The sequence below is a fragment of the Sceloporus occidentalis genome, unplaced genomic scaffold (assembly GCF_023333645.1).
Source record: "Sceloporus occidentalis isolate IW3139 unplaced genomic scaffold, rSceOcc1.0.p SCAF_20, whole genome shotgun sequence".
Taxonomy (NCBI): Eukaryota; Metazoa; Chordata; class Lepidosauria; order Squamata; family Phrynosomatidae; genus Sceloporus; species Sceloporus occidentalis.
In genome coordinates this window covers 154200-174850 of record NW_028317000.1, presented here as the reverse complement: position 1 = coordinate 174850, position 20651 = coordinate 154200, and the positions used below count along the sequence as shown (strand labels likewise).

Below are 20651 nucleotides of genomic sequence, written 5' to 3'. Positions count from 1 at the left end.
TATCCTTGATGCGTTGAGAAATCACAGATTTTGCTTTATCATAACCTAGTACAGTTATTTCAGATAGTGAGAGTCCAAGAGATGAGAGTTTCAAGGTCCAGGGAGACAGAAAGGAGTCTGTTAGAATTAATGGCACTAAACCGATCGGAACAAAAAACATTTTGAGCCATAAATTTAATTTGCGTATCCATACACGCGCCTCAATAGATAGCATCCCTGTTTCTAGACGGAGAATAGAATTCGAAACACAATTTGGGACACCTAAAATTGTCCTTAAAAATTTGGTTTGAACTACCTCAAAGGTTGTAAAGCTACTGAAAGTACAAATCTCAGAACCGTATAATAATTGTGCTAATATCTTAATAACAAAGACTTGGAGAGCTGCTGGAATATATTGGCCTCCCTTATTATAATAGAAAGAACATAAAGCTTTAATACTTCTTTGTGTATTCATTACAGCATTTTTCTGATGTAATTTGGTCGCTTCTCGGCCTTTTGGCGAAGATCAAGTGTAGTATATTTTAAGTAATAGAATGTTCATGCTTGTCAAATAGTAGATGGATACTTAAAAGATATAGCCGTGTTAGTCTGTAGAATCAGTACGTAGAGAGATCTTGTAGCACTTTTGAGTCTCAAAGATCTGTGTACAGTACTTGATGACAGATTGAGGCTACAATCCCACACAGATTCTTTGGAGTAATTCTGATTGTATTCCTGACTTTTTTCTAAGCAGTTGTACATACAAATGTGATGTAAGGGTTTGATTATTTGTTCGTTTATCCTTTTTTCTGAGCTGGCAAAAATATTAAAAGTCTGGAGGAAGAACTGTGGTGACAGCAAGAGACGCTCTATCCTCCTGTCTGACATTCTTACCTTTTCTATTCATGGATGTAGTACTGTATAGGGAGAAGGTGTTTCCTTCACTGAGTCCAAGAGCTTTGACTGACATTGGAAAGAGCCCAGCCCATTCAAGATTTCTCCACTTAAGTCATCTATCTAAGGGAAGAAGATGACAGTAGGAGCAGCTCTGCTGTCCATCTATTCCCAGAAGATTATCTGTTATCAAATTTGCTCTTTGAGAGATGCGGACAAAAGTGGGTTCTGAAATGGGGATGCTGTCCAGTCAGTATGAGGTGTAGAATGAGGAGGTGTGCTCCTTTGTTCAGAAACAGGTTTATATGTTAAAGCCCACCCCAATAGAAGTTTTATTGTAACATTTAAATAACCTTTTACTGTTGCAGCCATTTAAAAAATTTAATGTGTAAATGTGGTGTATATACTTTGTAGTAGTGTGTAATTCATGTGTGTATTTTGTAGATTGAAGGATAACTTTATTTTTAATGGAATTTGACCTGTGCGCCCCCCCCCCCCCCCCCAATGACATACTTTTGTCATTAAAGAACAATCCTTCTGTCATGGCATTCTGTTATGGAAAGTAACAGACTTTTTCCATAGAACAAATGGTTCTGACTTTGACCATATTCATTGGTTACTACTGCATGAAGATGACACATTAATGTGTGATAAACATACTATCTTTATGACCTCTGTGTATGAAATTAATGGAACTGACATAAATCAACAGGCAACTTGAAGGCACGCAAATACACATACATGTATCTCAACAGTTAGTCCAGCTCATCATAGAATAAGAAACACCTTTAAAAAGCAAAAAAGGAATCAACTGTGGACAAAGCAGACGGCAAGTAAGGGGCAGCTTAATGCCACCACTTTGAGCGCCAGATTGGGGTCATGGCAACTGCATGGCACAGCCCCAATCTGGCATTTTTCCGGGCTAAAAAGAAGCAGCAAAATGCTGCTTATTTTTCCCTGGAAAAAGGGCATCCTTGCCACCACTGTGGCACTTTTTGGCGATCCTTTTGTTGTGCAACGTGTGAATGCTATGCCAAAGGAGCACCATAATGCACCCATCAGGCAGATGGCATGGTGCCAGCATCAGGGTGGTGTCATGGTGTGCATCGTCCAAATGCCACACCCCCATGCCACCCTGTTACCGGCGCTTACTACCGGTCTGTGCAGCCTCTAAGAGAAAGTGATCATCTGTGTCAAACTATATCAGATAGAGAGGATAAAGATATTAAGGAATGAGTAGAGATTTTTGTAGTAGGAGTAGATTGATAGTTTTAGCAAAAGCAAGTTTCCAGGGATGTTGGCATCCCAGTTGGAAGAGAAAAACGGAGACAGTGGGAGAATTTGTTTTAATTGCCTGTTTGCTTTGGTTCATTATAGATAGTTACGAGAAGAGGAATATTCTTTAAAAAACATAATTTATTTTCTTAGAATGTTTATAGGTTTTTCTAATGCATCTGTAAAAGCTTGTTATAAAGTGTTTTAATGTATTTCTGTATCAACCTTACATCAAAATTTTATGCCATTTATGTGCTGCTGCTTTGCTTTGTATAGGTTTAAACTACTGTAATTGTTTAAGTTGTCATTGGCTTGCCTGCCAGCTGGGGAAAACTCTAAAAATGATTGTTTCAGGTTAGGATTGAGTCTTTCTCCTATTTTGAGTAAGCAGAATCCACACTGTCCTTTAGCATTTGGGCCCTGCAGTGGGAATGACAATGTGCCATGACTTAATTATACATTAGATCAGGACTTTCAAACCTGAGGGATGTTCTGTGTTTGTTCAGAATGTGTACTGCCATCAAGCACTGGAACAAGGATGAACTATCAAAAAGTTAGCTAGACATTCAATGAATAATAACAGACCGGTACTGATCTGCTATTTAATAAACCAGTATGAGGGTTATGTGATAGTCCAGTCTTTTAAATAGCCACAAATGTGAATTAAAAGATTAAATAGAAGGACAAATCCAAATACTTCAGCATATATTCTGGATTCAGTCTCCAAAAGTGGAATGAGTCATCAGGTTTACAACAAAGGGACCCACTAAATTTCGAACGTGTGTCCTTTAAACTCTGTTGGCAACATTGTACCAGTTATACACTGTAATACTCCAGAATCATGTTTTGTTACAGACTTCATGCAGAACTACTCCTGTCATTTTAAGAGTTTTAAACAGTTCCCCTTCAGCAACCTGCTCTGCATGTTGGTGTGTGCCTTCAGGTCATTTCCAACTTATGGCAACCCTAAGGTAAACCTATTATGGTGTTTTCTTGGCCAGATTGGTTCAAATTATCTTCTTCTAAGGCTGAGAAAGTGTGATAACCCAGTGGGCTCAATGGCTGAACAGGGATTCGAACCCTGGTTTCAAGAGTTATATTTTATATTTTACTGTTGTCAACCGCCCGGATTGGTTTGCCATAGGGCGGTATACAAATAAATATTATATTATTATTATTATTATTATTAAGAGTCATGGCAGTTTCATAGCAATGACAAAACGGTAACAACCAATTTGTTGCATTTAGCCATTGGCATACATTCACATTCCTTTCAGGGGTAATGGAATGGAATAAAAAAATACCCCATGCTGCTTTGTAACTGAAGCTGATGAGAGTGCGGAGAGGAGAAGCAACCCTTCCCTCTGTTCAAAAGTAGGAAGGATTGTACTTGATCCTGTCAAAGAAGGATCAAGTGAAGATACTGAGAGAGGTGGGCACAAAAAGATCAGGTGGATACATCCACATTTTATTGCCAAGCAGGCAGAGGTATATTTAGGGATTGTGCATGGCCCAGGAACAATACAAACAAAGATGCAGTGCTAGAAATATTTTAAATATTCTGCTTCTCACAGAAAGTAGTTTTTACTGCGTAATCTGTGATACAGAGAGATGTGGCATTTATTTCATGACATGGAATTAAAGGAATTATACAAAAGTTCAGGGGTGTAAACCTGAGTTGAGCACATTGGCCAGTTGCTCCTCATGGATATATAGCTTGGACAGAAGGAGATCTGGGAGGAACTTTTGATCTGTTATTAGGGCACTGCCAACTTAGAGTAGCAATGAGTCAGAAGAGGTTTCATGCATTCACAAGATACTTGAATTTTGACCATAGGGAAACCAGTGATGCATGCAATCATTGAAAAATTGACGATATGGACTGTTTATTGAGTAGTTTTGAATGTGATACACACCAGAGATAGATCATAGAATCATAGAGACTGCAAGGGCCATCCAGTCCAACCCCCTGCCATGCAGGAAATCCAAATCAAAACACCCTCAACAGATCTAGCAACTGAAGAGCAGCTGGTTGTGTTCTGAAGTACATGCCCATTGCAGCAGTATAGACCCAATAAATCAGGAAAATATTGGCTAAAAGCATAGAAGTGTTGTGATGCTAAAACATGAGATTCTCAGGAATTAGACATATACCTAAGCAGGCAACCTGGTATATCATAGGAAGTCTAGCTCAGTTAAAGTGTGGCAAGAACAATTTAGAACTAGCAGAATTGTTAAGTAGCCAAAACCTAATGTATGCTGGCAACATTCAACAAAAGTGAATAGCCTTTCATTGGGAGGCATCTCCTTCAGTAGGGATAATTATGTTACTGGGGTAGAAAATAACCTCATTATACCATTAATTTTAGGTGTTCATACTAATAAAAGCTAGTGTTTCCTTTCAGGGCTCTTGCCTGTTTTCTAATTTTTAGAGGTTTTTCAAGTTTTCCGTTTTCTCTTGGAAATGACAGTGGTAGTGTATGTAAAATACAAGTTATTTTGCTTTTCCTTTTTTGTGCTAAAAATAAGGTTTGTTAGCCACTCAAAAACAAATTTTATTCCTTGTGTGAACATGTACTTTCTAGCTCTTGGTATTTCATCATCATCATCATCATCATCATCATCATCATCATCATCATCATCATTATTATTATTTCTTACCTATCTCTTCCCACAGATCGAGGTGGGAAACAGCAATTATCAGATGAACATTAGTTAAAAAGACATTGGTTGGAACAGACATCAACTAAAATAATAAACAAGATGTACACATATTAAAATAATCTACATTTGAAATTTATCATTTAAAATTCACAATTTAAAATCTTCTGAATAAACCTGCAGGAAGAGATTGATCTTTAATGCTCCTTTGAATTCGGACAGCATATTCAGCTGTCAAATCTCTTCTGGCAGGTCATTCCTCAATCTAGGGGCAGTGGAAGAAAAAGTCCTCAGGCTCACAGTTGCTAACCTAGTCTCGGATGACCGGAGTAAATGTTCACCAGAGGACCTTAGCATATGGGGATTATATGGGACTGACTATTCTGCCATTAGCAGAGGAGGTGAGTAGAAATGGGGCTGGAGCTTGTGTGGAATTGTGCACATCACAGGCGCTAAAATTAACCTTTGTGCAAACCTATTGAAGTTTTTGTTTTATTTGTACAATAATCTGAAATATAGATTGTCCAAAATGCCATTAGTGAAGATGCATTTCCTCCTATAATATAAAATACCAGCATTTCGTCCCACCCATAATTTAAAATACTAAACACCACTCTTAAAACATTGAAAATGATATAGGTATATGATTTATTCTTGAAGGCTCCTGTCCCTTGTGTTTTTGTGCAGAAACAGCCAGATTTCTCTTGGTGAGGAATTTTGATGCATTCTTGCATGAGGAATGAATGAATGGTCTATTTTCAGTCTGTACTGTTTGTACTCAGAAGGAGCAGATTCTTACTAAGGTTAGGAGGATGCGGAGTGAGTGGGGATTTATGTGGAGTGAATGACCTCCCGTTGGGTTCTTTGGGTCATAATCCTGATTATTTTATTTATCATGGCACAGTTTGGGAATTACTCATGTAAAGGTTATCGACTGTTATAAATATTATCAAAAATTTAAGCGTACATATGTCTCTCCAGTAAGGTGGCAACCAGTGACTTTTGTTGCCCAGACTGGGCTTCAAATATCCAGACAGCTAGTGGCAGTTGAATCACAAAGACTCTTTAATACTTGTAACGTCAGTACCTTATTATGAAGGCTAACTTTTTTTCCCCATCTTTGAAAATCCTTTCAGCTGGAATGAATAATCACAACTCTTAAATGGTTCATGAAATGTAAGCGACTGGCCTGTTGATTCTGTGCCTTTTGTTTTGTTTTCAAGCCTAGTTTTGTTTCTTAAATTTTTTTAAAAAATCAAAGACTAAGCTGAGAAAGATGGAACAGAATCTATCGGAGAAAAAACCAGCCATCGCCCAGACTGCAGACTTCGATGTAATGGGTGCCTTAGACTGGAAAGACGGCATTGCCACCTTGCCGGGTAGCAACATACAAGTAAGGAAAAAGGGGGATAGGGTAATCAAAGGCCCTGATTTTATAACAGTACCAATGTTCTTTTGTCAAATTAGAGAAAAGATGTGAAACGTTTTGCCCTCTGACATGAATTGTAGCTAAAGTAAACCAACGATCCTCTCACTAACATTATTTTTTTTTACTGAGAACTTTCGATAATTGCTGATTTACCTGTTTGTTGCATCTCTGAAATTGAGTTTATGGAGGCAAGATGCCAGTAAAGAACTGTAACTTGGCCTTATGCATCAAAACAGAGTTAGTTAACAATTATTTTCAGAGACGCTCCTCTGAACTGTAGCAAATGTAGCAAAAAGTATTGGGCTATTTTGTTCTCTGACTTATTGGCACTCAAGCTCCTACTATATTTTTTCCTGGTAAATGTATACATTTATAAGGAAGCTTAGAACCTAGTAATGATTTCTGGTGGCCAGTAGCAGAAAAATGTTAAAGACATTGGGATGAAACACCATGAAAAGGAAAGCAGAAAAGCAAGTGGCTGATTGTTTAAGTCAGAGACTGGTCTGATGTGCTGTGTTGAGAGGAAGGGCCTTAGCTCCATCTATTGGGATGAGAGAAATCCTCAGTGCCACATGAATCTGCATCTAACCTGATGTCTTTCTCAGCAAAGATGATTAGTAGTAATGAACTTGCATAAATCCAGAATTTCTCATAAAAGACCTTTCTGCAGCCCCTTCCTACTAATTATGATCTCCATAATATATCTTGTTTTTTAAAAATATATTAACTATTTTTAAAAAGAAATCTAAAATTTTATACAGTATTGAAGATGATACATGATCCCAATGATGCAGCTTTTACGAAATAATAACATTATTGCATCTTGTTATACAGTGGGCCCTCTCCATATGCGGGGACATATGTTCCGGATCCCTCCGCGTATGGGGAAAAACACGTAAGCTCAAACCCCATTGGTTGCAGTGGGAGAGTGCTTCTGTGTTTGGCGCGCGCACCATGGGCACATGCACCATTCATTGCCCGGCGAGTTAACCCGCATAAGGTTAAAGCCATGTATGGCGTGTACGCGTATGGCGCGGGCGTGCTGTAATGTTTCTGTAGTCACTTTACATCTGGCTATGGGCCTAGCCAGTTGCACCTCTGTTTCTGCCTGCTCCCCACAAGACATAGAATGGCCATGTGCAGAGAGGGTCTGGTATCTGGGGGACAGAGACTTGGGTGCAGTAGAGAAAGGAAGGGAATACCAACTTCCACGGTACCCAAAAACCCCCACATACACACACATAAGAGAAACTTAAGTGCATGTATGTTACTAATAAGATGTTGGCCTTATAATCCATGGAGTCTGATTTTAAACATAGCTTAAATTGCAACAGTTCTTTTTCCCGAAACTGACAACAGATTATACAAAAACATAGTTTGAGAGGAATGGTTGGTTCCAATTGGTTGGTTACAATACGTGTAAGGCAAATTACGCATATGATCAAACCCTATTCATTTGAATGGGGCGCACCTCCACAGTGCACAGTGCGTTCCATGGACATACACTTCATTCACTATATTAGGGCTCGCTGTCCCCTTGACCTCAAGTCCGCGCATGGTGAGCCTGCATACGGCGCAGGTATGCTGTATTGCAATGAAATAATATTTTATCATCAATATGAAATATTGATTAATAAATAATGTCATGTTATCTTTAATGGCTCCCAAAAGCTATATTGCATTTCACATTGTAAGCTACCTGTGTGTGTTTGTAAGAGATATGTAGAATATTATGTTGTTCCTCTATTAAAAACAAGACATAACTAAGAGCTGGAACAACCGGCCCAAAAAAGCCCGTTTCCGGGTGTCATCAGCATGTGGCATTTAGACACTGCATGTCCTGATGATGCTGAGAAGCCCAGCTGCCCAGATACAGGCAGCTTCATGACTCTGGCGATGTAGCAGACCACCAGAGTGTCATGAAGCTGCCATTGGGCCGCAGCTGGATGGGAAAAGCTGGCTTTTGCCAGCTGAAAAAGGAGTGAATCTTTGCCACTCCTTTTTTGGCCGGCTTCAAGGTGGATTGGAGCCGCAGCGTGTGTTTACCACTGCCTCAATCTGTCTTCGGAAGGGGTGGCTTGAAGCCATCCCTTCAGGGCCATCTTTCGGCCCTAGATTCAATATATATTATAGTCATGTATTAGCCCACCGCTCTGACCTCGTTATACAGTGGGCCCTCGCCTTATGCAGGGATCCGTTTCGGATCCCTTCGCGTAAGGCAAATTCCGCCTATGCTCAAGCCCCATTGTAAACAATTGAATGGGACGCACCGCCCCGCGCGCACCCCGCGGCTTGAGCGCGTATGCTCAAGCCGTGTAAGGCGCGCCCGCGTATGACACGGGCGCGCTGTATATAAATTTTTAATTCTGTTTTAATAGATATTTTAATTGTAACATGTTTAATCCTGTTTTAAGGGCGGGAATTTGGGACACAATGTTGTAAATGTGGATTTTAATGTGTTGTGAACCGCTTTGATTGTCTCGTCACAGAAAAGCGGGATACAAATAAAAGTTTTATATTATTTATTATTTATTAGTCTCTCTCTCTCTCTCTCTCTCTCTCATTCTTTCTCTCTTACTCTTGATCAACAAGCTGTCTGTAGTGCACTTTTACCAATGAAACAAACAGTTTGCTTGGGATTTATGAGTATAAATAGTTTTCATTGCAACAAAAGCAATATCATAATATTTATATAGTGCTTAAGAATTCTTATGTACTAAATAAATCTCCCTTTAGAGTTTAGAGGTCTTCCATGGTTGTAATTTTCCATGACTTGTTTGTATGTTTTAAATGTAAATGTTGAGCCTTTCAGTAACTGGAGATGTAAGTACTGTATCTACAAGTGAAATGAAAATATTGTTAGTAGTATCTAATCAGAATGAAGCATTTTAGAGTCCTTCAAATTTCAAATGAATAGGCATGTGTTTAAATATCTCATATTGAAATTATTGGTACGTGACTGGCTTGTACTATGTGTGAAGAAGAAGAAGTAATGATTTAATGTACTGTGGCACATACTACTTAAAAATGGACTGGTGACACAGGAAATTGAAATTTCTGCTAGCACCTTATATGTTGCTTTTCTAAGAAAGGAATGTGCAAGTCTATACCTTTAATTTTTAATTTCAGTCTTATTGTTGTATATATATGTTAGGAGGATTGTGTTAGGGACATAGCAGAAAACGTATAGCAGAGAAGCCACAGCCAGTAAGATTTTTGAACGCATTCTTCCAGTGCACCAGATATTGACAATCATATTTATTTCTCTTCTTGAATTTTGATTTGAAACATTTGGCACTATGAGAAAGCATTTATTTGTATTCAATTAAGATCTTTGATTGTACTGTATGTATGATCCTTCCTCATCATGTTACATTTGATCAGTTTGCTTCATGTTATACCCATTTATTTATTTATTTACGTTATTTATGCCCTGCCCTTCAGCCCTAATAGCTCTCAGAGCGGCTTACAATTATTATTTTTAATAAGACGGTTCCCTGCCCTCATGATAGCCTTCAATTCATATTTAGTGTTCATACACTAAATATTCAATTCATACTTTAGTGTTCATACACTAAAGTAAATGAATACCTTTTTCATATGTGACCATGCTGCAGTGGCAATGCTCTTAATAGCTGATGTGAGCACAGCATTTAATTCTGTTTTCTTTGTTAATGGTGCCTTTTTGACATTCACTCAAACTTGTTTTATTGCTGAAACATATGTTCATTCTTCCAAATTTTGTTTGCAATGTTTTAGTTGTATGTTAACTTCATTCTTTTTTTCTTCTTCTCCCTTTACAGTTTCGTTTAAGTGAATTTGGAACACTGGAACTCATTACTGAAGTTGAAGCAAAAGCTGCAAAAGCTCTCTCTACTTCTTCAGTAAATATTAGTTCAGCCATATTTAACTTGTCTGCTTCTTCTGCTACCAACACCATATCTACCTGTCATCCTGAAGGTGAGCCTAGGAATGAGAGGTAGAATATATTATCATGCAAGAGCATGAAACTTGACTAAAAAAAGAAAAGGCAAAGAACCTTCCAAAACTAGCAGTTATGATCTGTGCAGAAGCTTGTGATCTAACAATATGCTTGGATTTTTATTTTATTTTATTTTTGGTTAATTTTTGAACCAATGAAATGAATTCTTCTTTTCATAGAATTGTTACCAGTCATAGGTTATATTAGGAATCAAACAAATGAAATGAGAGAGACATTTTTGACCTTTGAAAGGTTATGGTTGAGCCAAAATACTCAGTTTCTGTGCAGTAGCAGTAAATCTTACACAAATATAGGCAGCCCGTGTATTACATGAGGTGTCAACTCCAGGACCCTTTGTGTTATACAATTTTCTAACCCAAAATGAACAATGGATGTTTTGTGGCCAAAGAAAACCAGCAAAACCTCTGTTCACCAGCATGATCCTTTCACCAACATGGCCAAACCAGCGACAAATGGCACAAGCTGACCAACAGGAATCACTCAACACTGAACAGAGCACAAGTAGCATGAAATAGCAGGAGCAGCACAAGATAGTGCAAGCAGCACAGAGGGGGGCTTCATGTAAAGTTGGGTATAGACTCGCATAATATGTGGGCTGCCTTTGCAACATATTTCTCTTGGGTATAATGAAGACACGTTGTTTAACTAAAGAATCAGAGTCATTTTAGAGATTCTTTCCATTCCGGATTGCAAATAATCAGGACAGCTGGTTGTCAATATAAATGAAGTCTAGGAATTGACTATATCTATATGCTTAAAATTGCAAACAGTATTTGTATTGTCTGAGATATTACTCCATAATTAAAATATCGCAAAAAAATTGAAAGTTCATGGTTTGGGCTTGGGTTTTGATTTTATTGACAGGACGGTCTCTAAATACTGGATTGAGAGTGATTAATTCCTTTGCAGTAACTCATGGGAGGCTGTGAAAAATAATGTAGGGAGCCCTCACATAAATGGTAAGGTATTTTTATTTTGAAATAATAATTAGCAATCATCTCTTTTTTGTAGTGTCCCTAAACAACATTTCCAGATCTGAACTTCAAGCCAGTGAAAATAACAGATACGTTGAACAAATGGACAACTTTGGGAATTTGCACCAGGAGCATAAAGAAAGGTGACAACTTCCCTTAATTTCATTTTACTTCAGAGATCATGTTACCAATTCTAAATATGAAGGTTTATGTAAATCTGCATGTACAGTTGGTCATCAACTTTTGCAGATTTTACTTTTGTGGATTTGATTATTGACACATGTGTAGCTGCTTCTGCTGGCTTACAAGTCTTCACCACTCTACTTCCTAGGATTAGGAGTGGTAGAAATCTCCTTCAGTGTCACCTGCCTTTTCTCAAGGAGAAGGAAGAGAAAGACAACAACATTAAAGAAGATTTTTGCAGCAGCCACAGCCGGCCTGGTGGTGGCTTGTCTTTTTTGCTCTCTTCCTCTTCTCTGTCTCCTTCCTGCAGCAGTGTTGTCATCCCAGAAGGCAGTAAGGGATGACAACACCTGGAGACTGGCCATGCAGGCAACAGAGGCAACTGGCATGTGACGGAGGCAGTTTGGGAGCAAGGTGGAAACTTTTGCAGCAGCAGAGTCTGCATCATGCATGTTTGTTTTTGGGGTTTTTTAAATCCACCGTTTTTTCACTTTCATGGGGATCTGTGCCCCTAATCCCTGTGAAAGCTGTTGGCAGGCTGCCTTTGTATTTGTACATTAAAATGGCAAGTATGAGGTCTAATTATGCATTCCACAGTCTGCTTAAGAAGCACCTTATTAAAAGTTTCAGTGCTCAGAAACCTTGATCTCTCTGCAACCCCCCCCCCCGATCATTTATTATTGAAAGCTGACATCCATTTCTGATGTCTATGTTTTGAAGGGTTTGGGGAATGGAGCTAGCCATATACTGTAACTTGACATGTTTTTTGCAGAGACGTCATAGTTTGTTCTGTCAGAAGCCTGAAAGTTTATTTGGTGGGGTGATTATTGCCATTAAAATTGCTAGCTGTGGTACATAATTTAGAACTAATACTGTCTGTCTCCTTAAGCTTAAAAATCTAAGAGTAAAGACATGACATGATAGAAGAAAGGAGAAGCCATTGGCGCAAACCACATTTTATCTATTAAAAAGCCATTAAAGGGGTTTCATCCTCTTCCTATGCATGTGGAGAGGTTGGCTACTGATTTAGTCCCAAGAGACAGTATAGAGTTAGGGGCACACAGGCGTATGGCCTTGCATCATTTCCCACTTCCCATGCTAGGATGAAGAATGGTTTGCTGCTGGTGGGATTGTTAAGTGCAGTTTGCCTTCCAACTGCAGATTGGAAATATTGAAAATATTTGGGGAGGGAATCTAATAAACCAAGCACCCTTACATACAGAGGAAGAAGAAAAGAACCCAAATTGCCACTGTCCTTTGAGTCATCCACTCACCTCCACCGCTTGACCAAGCTCCAGGTCAAAGTTCACCATGCACACGCAGTGTAACCAAGCCAAGAATTGGTCTCAAAGCAGCAGCAGAGGTGGTGCCAAGCGCAGCTGCGAGGTGCATTCTTCAGGCTCTCCCACCATCCGCTGAAAAAAATAATTGTGTACTGCTTGTGGAGGGCAAGTACTTGGGAAATCAGTGATGTTACAGTACAAAATCAATAAAACAAATGTTTTTTAAAAAGTACTTAAGTGAGCAGGGCGATCTATATGGAAGAACAACAACTGTAAGTTATTATTATTATTCCACTTATATGACATTACCTTTTAAAATATCTGCCCAAACTCTTGTCTACATTGATAAATAGAAAGAAAGAAAAAAATTCAGAACTACACTTAGATGGTTTGCATTTATCTTAAGTTGTGTCTTTTGGCAGAGTCTCTAAGGACGCTCCAAGTGACTGTGGAAAACGGGAAGGTACCAGCCAGGTTAATGAAGCTGAGAGATCTTCTAAACGCCTTCGAAGGAAGAGGAAGTTGCTCTTGGATTCTGAAGATGAGGAAGAAAATGCAGATGATGATGAGGTAATAAAATGCACAGTATTTATTGAAATTGTGGTCAGGAAGCCATGTTGAGTCTTGAAGTGATCAAAAGTAACTACATTTGATGTAGTAAAATGTAAAAGTTGTTGTAAAAGTTGGAAAAGTGTTGAAATTTTGTATTCAGAGAATGCTGTCAAACTGAAAGGTTTCCAAATGAAATGCTTGAGATACATGCTAAATGTCAGGTTAAGCATTTTAATTTATTTGTTACATTTATGTACTTCTTTCTGCCAAGCTACCCAAGGTATCTTACGATTTAAAATATTTGAACAATAACAACAAAAAACACCTACTACAAGAATGAGAATGAGTATGCCATTCATAATCATGAAAATCTTAATGTACTTTCATTTCATTCCAAACTATGGAATGGCCTGTCGGAAGAGATCCGAAATGTTACCACTCTTGATGGCTTTAAAAAAGCTGTCAAGATGGATCTCTTCCAACAGGCCTTCCCTGAATAACTCACTTGATCACCCACTGACATGAACTACCATATGGAATACCTCAGAATGCCAATCTCTCTATTGCTGATTGATTGTTTTAATAATTTTAGATGAATTTTTACTATTGTTATTGGGATTTTATTATTGTTATTATTTTTATGTGGGATCATAATGTTATTGTTTGGGGGGAATGATAATGATTTTTAGTTTGTATTACTGTATTTTATTGTATTTTATTGTGTTGTAAGCCGCCTCGATCCTACGGGAGAAGTGTGATAAAAATAAAAATGTATTATTATTATTATTATTATTATTATTATTAACATATAGAAATCTCTGTGTAAGAAATTAAAATGTCATTATTTGTGTCTAGGAAAAGAGTAAATTGAATTTGAAAAACCGCAAGAACACTAAGCCATTTAAACAAGGTAAGCTGAGGACCTGATTTTTGCTATTTAATGTTGAAAAGTTGTTATACAATGGATGGGTACAACCTGGAATAGAAGAACTCATAATATATTTGGAATACTAGAATTACTGGGTGCAAATAATATTCTGTCAACTTGACCTCTGTGTTTTGTCCTCATAAAATAATCTTTCAGTATCTTGAAGCTTTCAAAGGATTTCATTTAGTGTCACCAGGCAACAATCCCTCTTGTAAAGTAAATGTAAGTAAGAGACGGGCAGTTGCCATAGGTTGGGGCCACGTTGGACTCCTGTGGGACTGCCAGGGCCAGACCCCACTGCAAAAAGCTGCTGCTGAAAATGATAGTGCAGTCAGGCATAGACATGAAGAAGCCTCCGCTCCCTGACAGCTGAGACAAGGTGAACTTCCAGTCAGTAGCAGCTGTAGTAACAATGCTTAATCGAGGGGGGGTATGCTCAACATCACATCCTCATAGTAAGAGGTTCTTAAAAGGAGTAATGTTGATGACACTTCTAATTGTTCATTGGCTCCCCTTATGGAACTTGAATTTAATGTTAAATAGGTTAATACAAAGTCCATTTGATCCTGCTTTAAGACTGTTAACTTTTAGAGTAGTTTTACTGGTATTACATTGGCTAAAAGGGTTTCTGAATTGGCAGCATTGTCAATTCGTGCAAGTTTATGTAAGTGGGACCAATGATAATGTTATCATTAGATCCTACTTTCCTTCTGCAGTGCACGTTAAATAGAGGTTTACATCAGTCTATGTACTTAACAAGTTTTTGTCTGAATCCATCGCATCCATTAGAGAATGACACACGTTGGATGTGATGAAGACATTGAGGATTTATGTGAAAAGAAAAAAAATGCATTAGAATGTCAGAGTAATTCGGTTGGCAAGGCTTCCAAATTGTTGGTTGCATGATAGGTAAAAGGGTGCATTTCCAAGTAGATAAGACCCCCCCCCCATTCTGTAGTTTGGGTTATGCTCCTCCCACTCACTCCAGATAGGCAGGAAGTAAAAAGAGAGACCTTCTGGTGACCTCACATGGGTGGAGCTAACCCTAGAAGGCCAGCCTTGTCCTGCCTAACACTCTAGTAGGATGTGTTTGCTGTTTCTCTGCAACTTCTTCACTGCAGCCACTCCAGTCCTTTTCCTTCTCTTCGTTTCTCTTGCTGCCTTGGAAAGCAAATCTTTTGATAAAAAATACCTTGGAACTCTCCGCCACACATCAAATTAACAGTGCAGAGGTCAGCTGATGCAGATTTGAAATTTTTCTACTCTAGAGTGATAGGTTGGTAATTCCTGCATTTAAAATGTTTGTATGGAAAGTAGTTGTCCAGATACAATATGGCATTGAGATCTGGGGGACAAGGTATCACAATGTGAATGATTTGGAGGTCTGTCAAAACACGTTTCTGAGGTAATTATAGGCAGCACCTTGGGCACTCCAGCAGCGTTCCTCAGGATAGAGACAGGTGTGGTATCTGTGAAAGCCAAGGCTCAGAAGGTAGCCCTTTTGTACTATAAGAAGTCTTAAGACATGTCTGAAGACCACCTCCTATTATTATTATTATTATTCTTTATTTATATAGCGCTGTAGATTTGCACAGTGCTGTGTCAGAGCCCCTTCATTCATTTATTCATTCGGGGTTCTGTCATGATGAGGTAAAGAGTTTAGATTAAGTCATCTAAGTTAGTAATTAGTTACATGCACATTGATGATATGTACATACAACCTTTACTTTGATGTATGATGTGTTGGAATGTTTGAAGGCGGCATCTTTGGAGTGGCAGACTGTTTAAAGCTGCTGATCATATTTAGTAGTGAACATTATATATATATATATATATATATATATATATATATATAATACATACATACACACACAAACACACATACATATATATATATCTCATATATAAATATAAATCTTAGGGTGTGTTAGCAATATATGTATGTATTAAATAAAGGTATGTATCTGTAGGACTCAATGGGAAAAGCATTATGGGAACTGCCCATCTGCGGCCATGATCTGTAATCGGATGGGTCACGTAAGCAGAACACTGGCTAGCAGGACAAAGAATCCTTCACACCCTGAGAAAGATTTACGACTGAGAGAGGTTCCACAGATACAAGTCATCAATTAAGGCATCAATAGCTTCCCCAGGACAGAGAATGTCCGGAGACCAAATGATGCCCACATTTGGGTTACTTTGATGTAGGGTTTCAACCTCCGCTGGGGGGGGGGGGGGTGAACTGGAAAAACCATCTGAGAGGGAAAGGAAAAAAAGGTGGGGGTCAGTGGTCGGTTTAAATTAAGGCTTCCCCTTTGTGTGCCTCAGATTCTGCAAAGACGTGGTCCCGGGTGCTTCTACCTTATCTTTTACAATAAACTTTCTGTTTTACATGAAGTTGTTGTGGATTTTTGATCAGAGCAATCCCAAGTCTCACATGCTGTACATAAAAACAATAAATATAAAAGAGTAAACCTGCCTATGGTGTACAATCTAAGAAATAATAGGATAATACATATAAAATACATAGCAATACAGGAAATGATTCAATAAAACAGGCAACAAAAGAACATCAAATAGCAAATGACAATCACTCAATGCCTGGGAACGCTTCTCTGAACAGGATGGCCTTCAACATCGTTTTGAAGCTGGTTAAAGAAGTGATGGCCCTTGTGTCTCGTGGGGGAAGAAGGTTCCAGGAGTGAGGAGCAGCGAGTGAAAAGGGGCGAATCCGAGATGGGGCAGAGGAAATCCTGGGCTGGGACAGCCGACCTTGACTACCAGAACGGAGGGCCCAAGTGGGAATGTGAGGAGAAAGAAGGTCAGATAAATAAGGAGGGGCCAGCCCATGGAGAGCTTTAAAGGTCAACAGCAGGAGCTTATACTGAATACGGAAAGGGAGGGGGAGCTGGTGAATGGATGCCAACAAAGGAGAGATATGGTTAGAGCGGTGGGCGGATGTGATAATCCATGCAACTGAATGCTGGACAGAAATTAAAGGATGGAGGTGAGAAAGAGGAAGCCCAGCCAGGAGGATGTTACAGAAATCAAGTCGTGAGATCACTAAGGCATGGACCAGAATCTTGGCAGTAGAGGCAGAGAGATATGGTCGGATTTTGGCAATATTGTATAAAAAGAATCTACAAGCCTTGGCTGTGGTCTGGATCTGCGGGATACACGACAGTGAAGATTCAAAGATAAAACCAAGACTGCAAGCTTTCTGGACTGGTTGAATAGAAAAGTTGTCCACAGAGAAAGAAAAGGAGTGTTGAAGGGTGGACTTAGGAGGAAAGACAAGAAGCTCCGTCTTGGACATGTTGAGCTTCAAACACCAATGGCACATCCACTGCGAGATAGCTGTGAGACAAGACCAAACTTGGTGTTCAAGCCTTGGAGAAAAGTTGGGGGTGGAAAAATACAACTGGGTGTCATCGGCGTACAGATGGTAGGAAAAACCAAAAGAGCTAATGAGTTTACCTAAGGACAGTGTGTAGAGAGAAAACAGAAGGGGACCCAGAACAGAGCCCTGGGGAACTCCAACAGATAAGGGAACAGAGGACGAAGTCTGACCACCTGTGACCACTGCAAAAGATCTGCCTGACAAGTAAGATCTAAACCAGTCGAGAACAGAGTCTGAGAACTCAAGGTCAGAGAGTATATCAACTAGAAGACAGTGATCAACGTTGTCAAAGGCAGCAGACAGATCAAGAAGGATGAGAACAGAATAAAGGCCATTAGCATTGGCCCGTAAAAGGTCATTCGAGATCTTAGTGAGAGCTGTCTCTGTGGAATGCCTTGGGCGGAAACCAGACTGAAAGGGATCGAGGATGGAGTTGGCTTCAAGAAACTCAAGACAGCGAGAATAAACAACCTGTTCTAAAACCTTAGAAAGAAAGGGAAGAAGAGAAATCGGACGATAGCTAGACAAAGAGGAGGGGTCAAGAGAAGGTTTTTTCAGAATTGGGAAAATGAGAGCATGTTTGAAGTCCGAAGGGAAGGAGCCTGTAGAAAGAGAGAGATTGAAGATATGGAGAAGCGAGGGCAGAAAAGAGGGAGCTATGGAAATTAGAAGACGAGTAGGAATTGGATCAAGAGAACAGGTTGCAGGTTTGGAAGAGTTCAGAAGTGTAGAGAGTTCATCCAAAGAAGCAGGAGGAAACACAGAATTTTTTTTAGGCGAGGGCAATAGAAGATTATGAGCAGAAGAAGAATGGGGAGTGACTATCTCAGAGCGAATGGTGGTAATCTTTGAGATGAAGTAATTAGTGAAATCATTAGGAGAGAATGATGAAGAGACAGGAGGAGAAGGAGGTTTAAGCAAAGTGTTGAAGGTGGAGAACAAATGTGGGTGCCTCTCATTGGCGGAGATCAATGATTTGTAATAATTCTGTTTTGCCATAGACAGGGTGCATGAGAAAGAAGAAAGAACAAATTTGTAATGAAAGACGTTTGGCCGCTCTAGAGCAGGACCAGAGAAACTTAATGATGGGGGTAAGCCAGGGCTGAGGCCTAGTCGTAGAGGAAGAAGTGCATTCCAGAGACAGGTACAAAGATGTCAAGAGTCGAGGAAAGAGTGGAGTTAACTAAAGACATTGCTGAACCTCCTGAAAGATGTTTTTGTGTGAACAGTGAAGAAAGGTTGCTGACCTAAGTTTTGTCAAGCTTTATTAACACCCAAAACCCTTTCACAAGATTTTTTATACCTATAGTTAAAAGCAAGCTGAGTAATGGGATTTTCAAGTTGAATAATAATCAGGATTTAACCTTAGTTAAATCTTCTAATTTTTTCGCATTGGTACCACTTGTTGAAAGCAAGTCATGTAAGAGCTCAGTATTTATAAACATTTTCTTTTGCCCCTCTGAGAACTGCATTGACTGAATTACATTTCCAGACTCTGTCAGTGTCATTTTTGGCACACATTGAAACAGTCCAAGTAACATAATGCTTAACGTCTGTGGTATACCAAAATCACAGGGAGAGATTCCTGGGACAGATTTTGAGTGAGATCTCTTTTTGGGAAAATATGTTGACCATTGTCAGATTGTGACCTATATGTCACAATCTGACAATATGTTGTAATCTGCTAAGGCTTCTAAAAGTATTTGTGCTATCTCTCTGAAAGCTATTGCTAGATACTGTGCAGGGGCTTCATTAGTTTGACCTTTTCTTTGTATGTAATTTTAAAATTAGCTCACTTGCTAATTAGTTTACTTGCTGTTCACCGCTATGATCTTTGGAATAGCGGTATATAAATAAAACAAATTATTATTTCTAAGAATGTGTATGTATAAATGTATGTATGTATTCTTTTATCAGCTGTGTAATGGCTTTTAGTTAAATACAATACAGTAGAGTCTCGGTTAACTGACCTTCGTTTAACGAACACTCCATATTATCCGACGCCCCTCGCCTCCCCTCCTCCCTCCCTCTTTCTCCCTTCCTTCCTCCCTCATTCCCTATTTACCTTCCTCCGCAGCTGCTGAGTCCTCTCCTGCCCTGCCTCCCTTCCCTTCCCCTCAAAGGACTCCGAAGAAGTCTGGGAAGAGGAGGACAGGATAGGGCCGAGGACACAGCCTCCTCGAAGAGGCTGCATCCTCGGCCCAGGCTTGTCCTCCACGGCCACGGAGGCCAGTATAGGGCTGAGGACGCAGCCTCCTCGAAGAGGCTGCGTCCTCGGCCCAAGCTTGTCCTCCGCGGCTTGCCTTTCCTCCCAAGGGAGCCCGAGGACTTCCTTGGGAGGGAAGGGATCTCTGCAGAGCTCCCTTTGAGCTGAGGGAAACCAGGCCGCCGAGGAAGGGTCTCTGGCCTTGGCCCCTCCCCGGCGGCTTGCTTTCCCTTGGCTGGAAGGGACCTCCGCGGAGCTCCCTTCGAGCTGAGGGAAACCAGGACTCCCTTGGGACTGAAGGAGTCCAAGCCGCACTGAGGCGAGGCTTAGACTCCCTCAGCCCCAAGGGAGCCATTGTCCCAATGGCGGTGCGCGTGCATGTGCACGTGCGCTATAATAAATAAATAATAAAAACTTTATTTATATACCGCCCTTCGAAACATCAGGGCGGTTAACAACAATAAATATCAAACATACAATGCAAATTTTAAAACAGTACAGTTAAACAATAAAATAACTTGTGCCAAATCACCAGCTACTAACAGAGGGGGGAGAGGGCACTCAGGGCAAAAAAGATCAGGATTATCATTGGATTATCCGACATTTTTGGTCATCTGACAATCATTCGGTCCGTTTACGTTGGATAATTGAGACTTTACTGTAAATGTATGCCTACTGCTTCATTTCTTGATCATAGGTCAAAATCTAGGGTCAAGAAATGACTTTGGTTGGTTCTGCTGTGTTTCCTACTTTGGTATTCCAAAAATCACCTATGATTATCAACATGGCCTGTTTTGGTGTGTGATCAGTTTTCTCCATAGAACCCTTCAATTTCTTCCTCTTTTGACTCTGTAGTTCGAGCATAAACTTGGATTATTGTTATA

At 39.6% G+C, this 20651-nt stretch overlaps 1 protein-coding gene across 3 annotated transcripts in view; it reads left to right on the top strand.

The window, feature by feature from the left end:
- The first annotated feature begins 5053 nt into the window (after window positions 1-5053).
- The window catches only part of LOC149301685 (lethal(3)malignant brain tumor-like protein 4), a 74983-nt gene continuing 59385 nt past the window's right edge, over window positions 5054-20651 (top strand). For 2 of the 3 annotated variants that reach the window (XM_089483705.1, XM_089483703.1), the window contains exons 1-6: window positions 5054-5210; window positions 6033-6202; window positions 10042-10198; window positions 11253-11358; window positions 13104-13251; window positions 14089-14143. In XM_089483705.1, the coding sequence (XP_089339831.1) occupies window positions 6086-6202; window positions 10042-10198; window positions 11253-11358; window positions 13104-13251; window positions 14089-14143 (583 nt within the window). In that variant the 5' untranslated portion in view covers window positions 5054-5210; window positions 6033-6085. Of the gene's footprint in view, window positions 5211-5509; window positions 6203-10041; window positions 10199-11252; window positions 11359-13103; window positions 13252-14088; window positions 14144-20651 lie in introns of those variants that run through there. The other variant, XM_089483704.1, reaches the window with a different exon arrangement.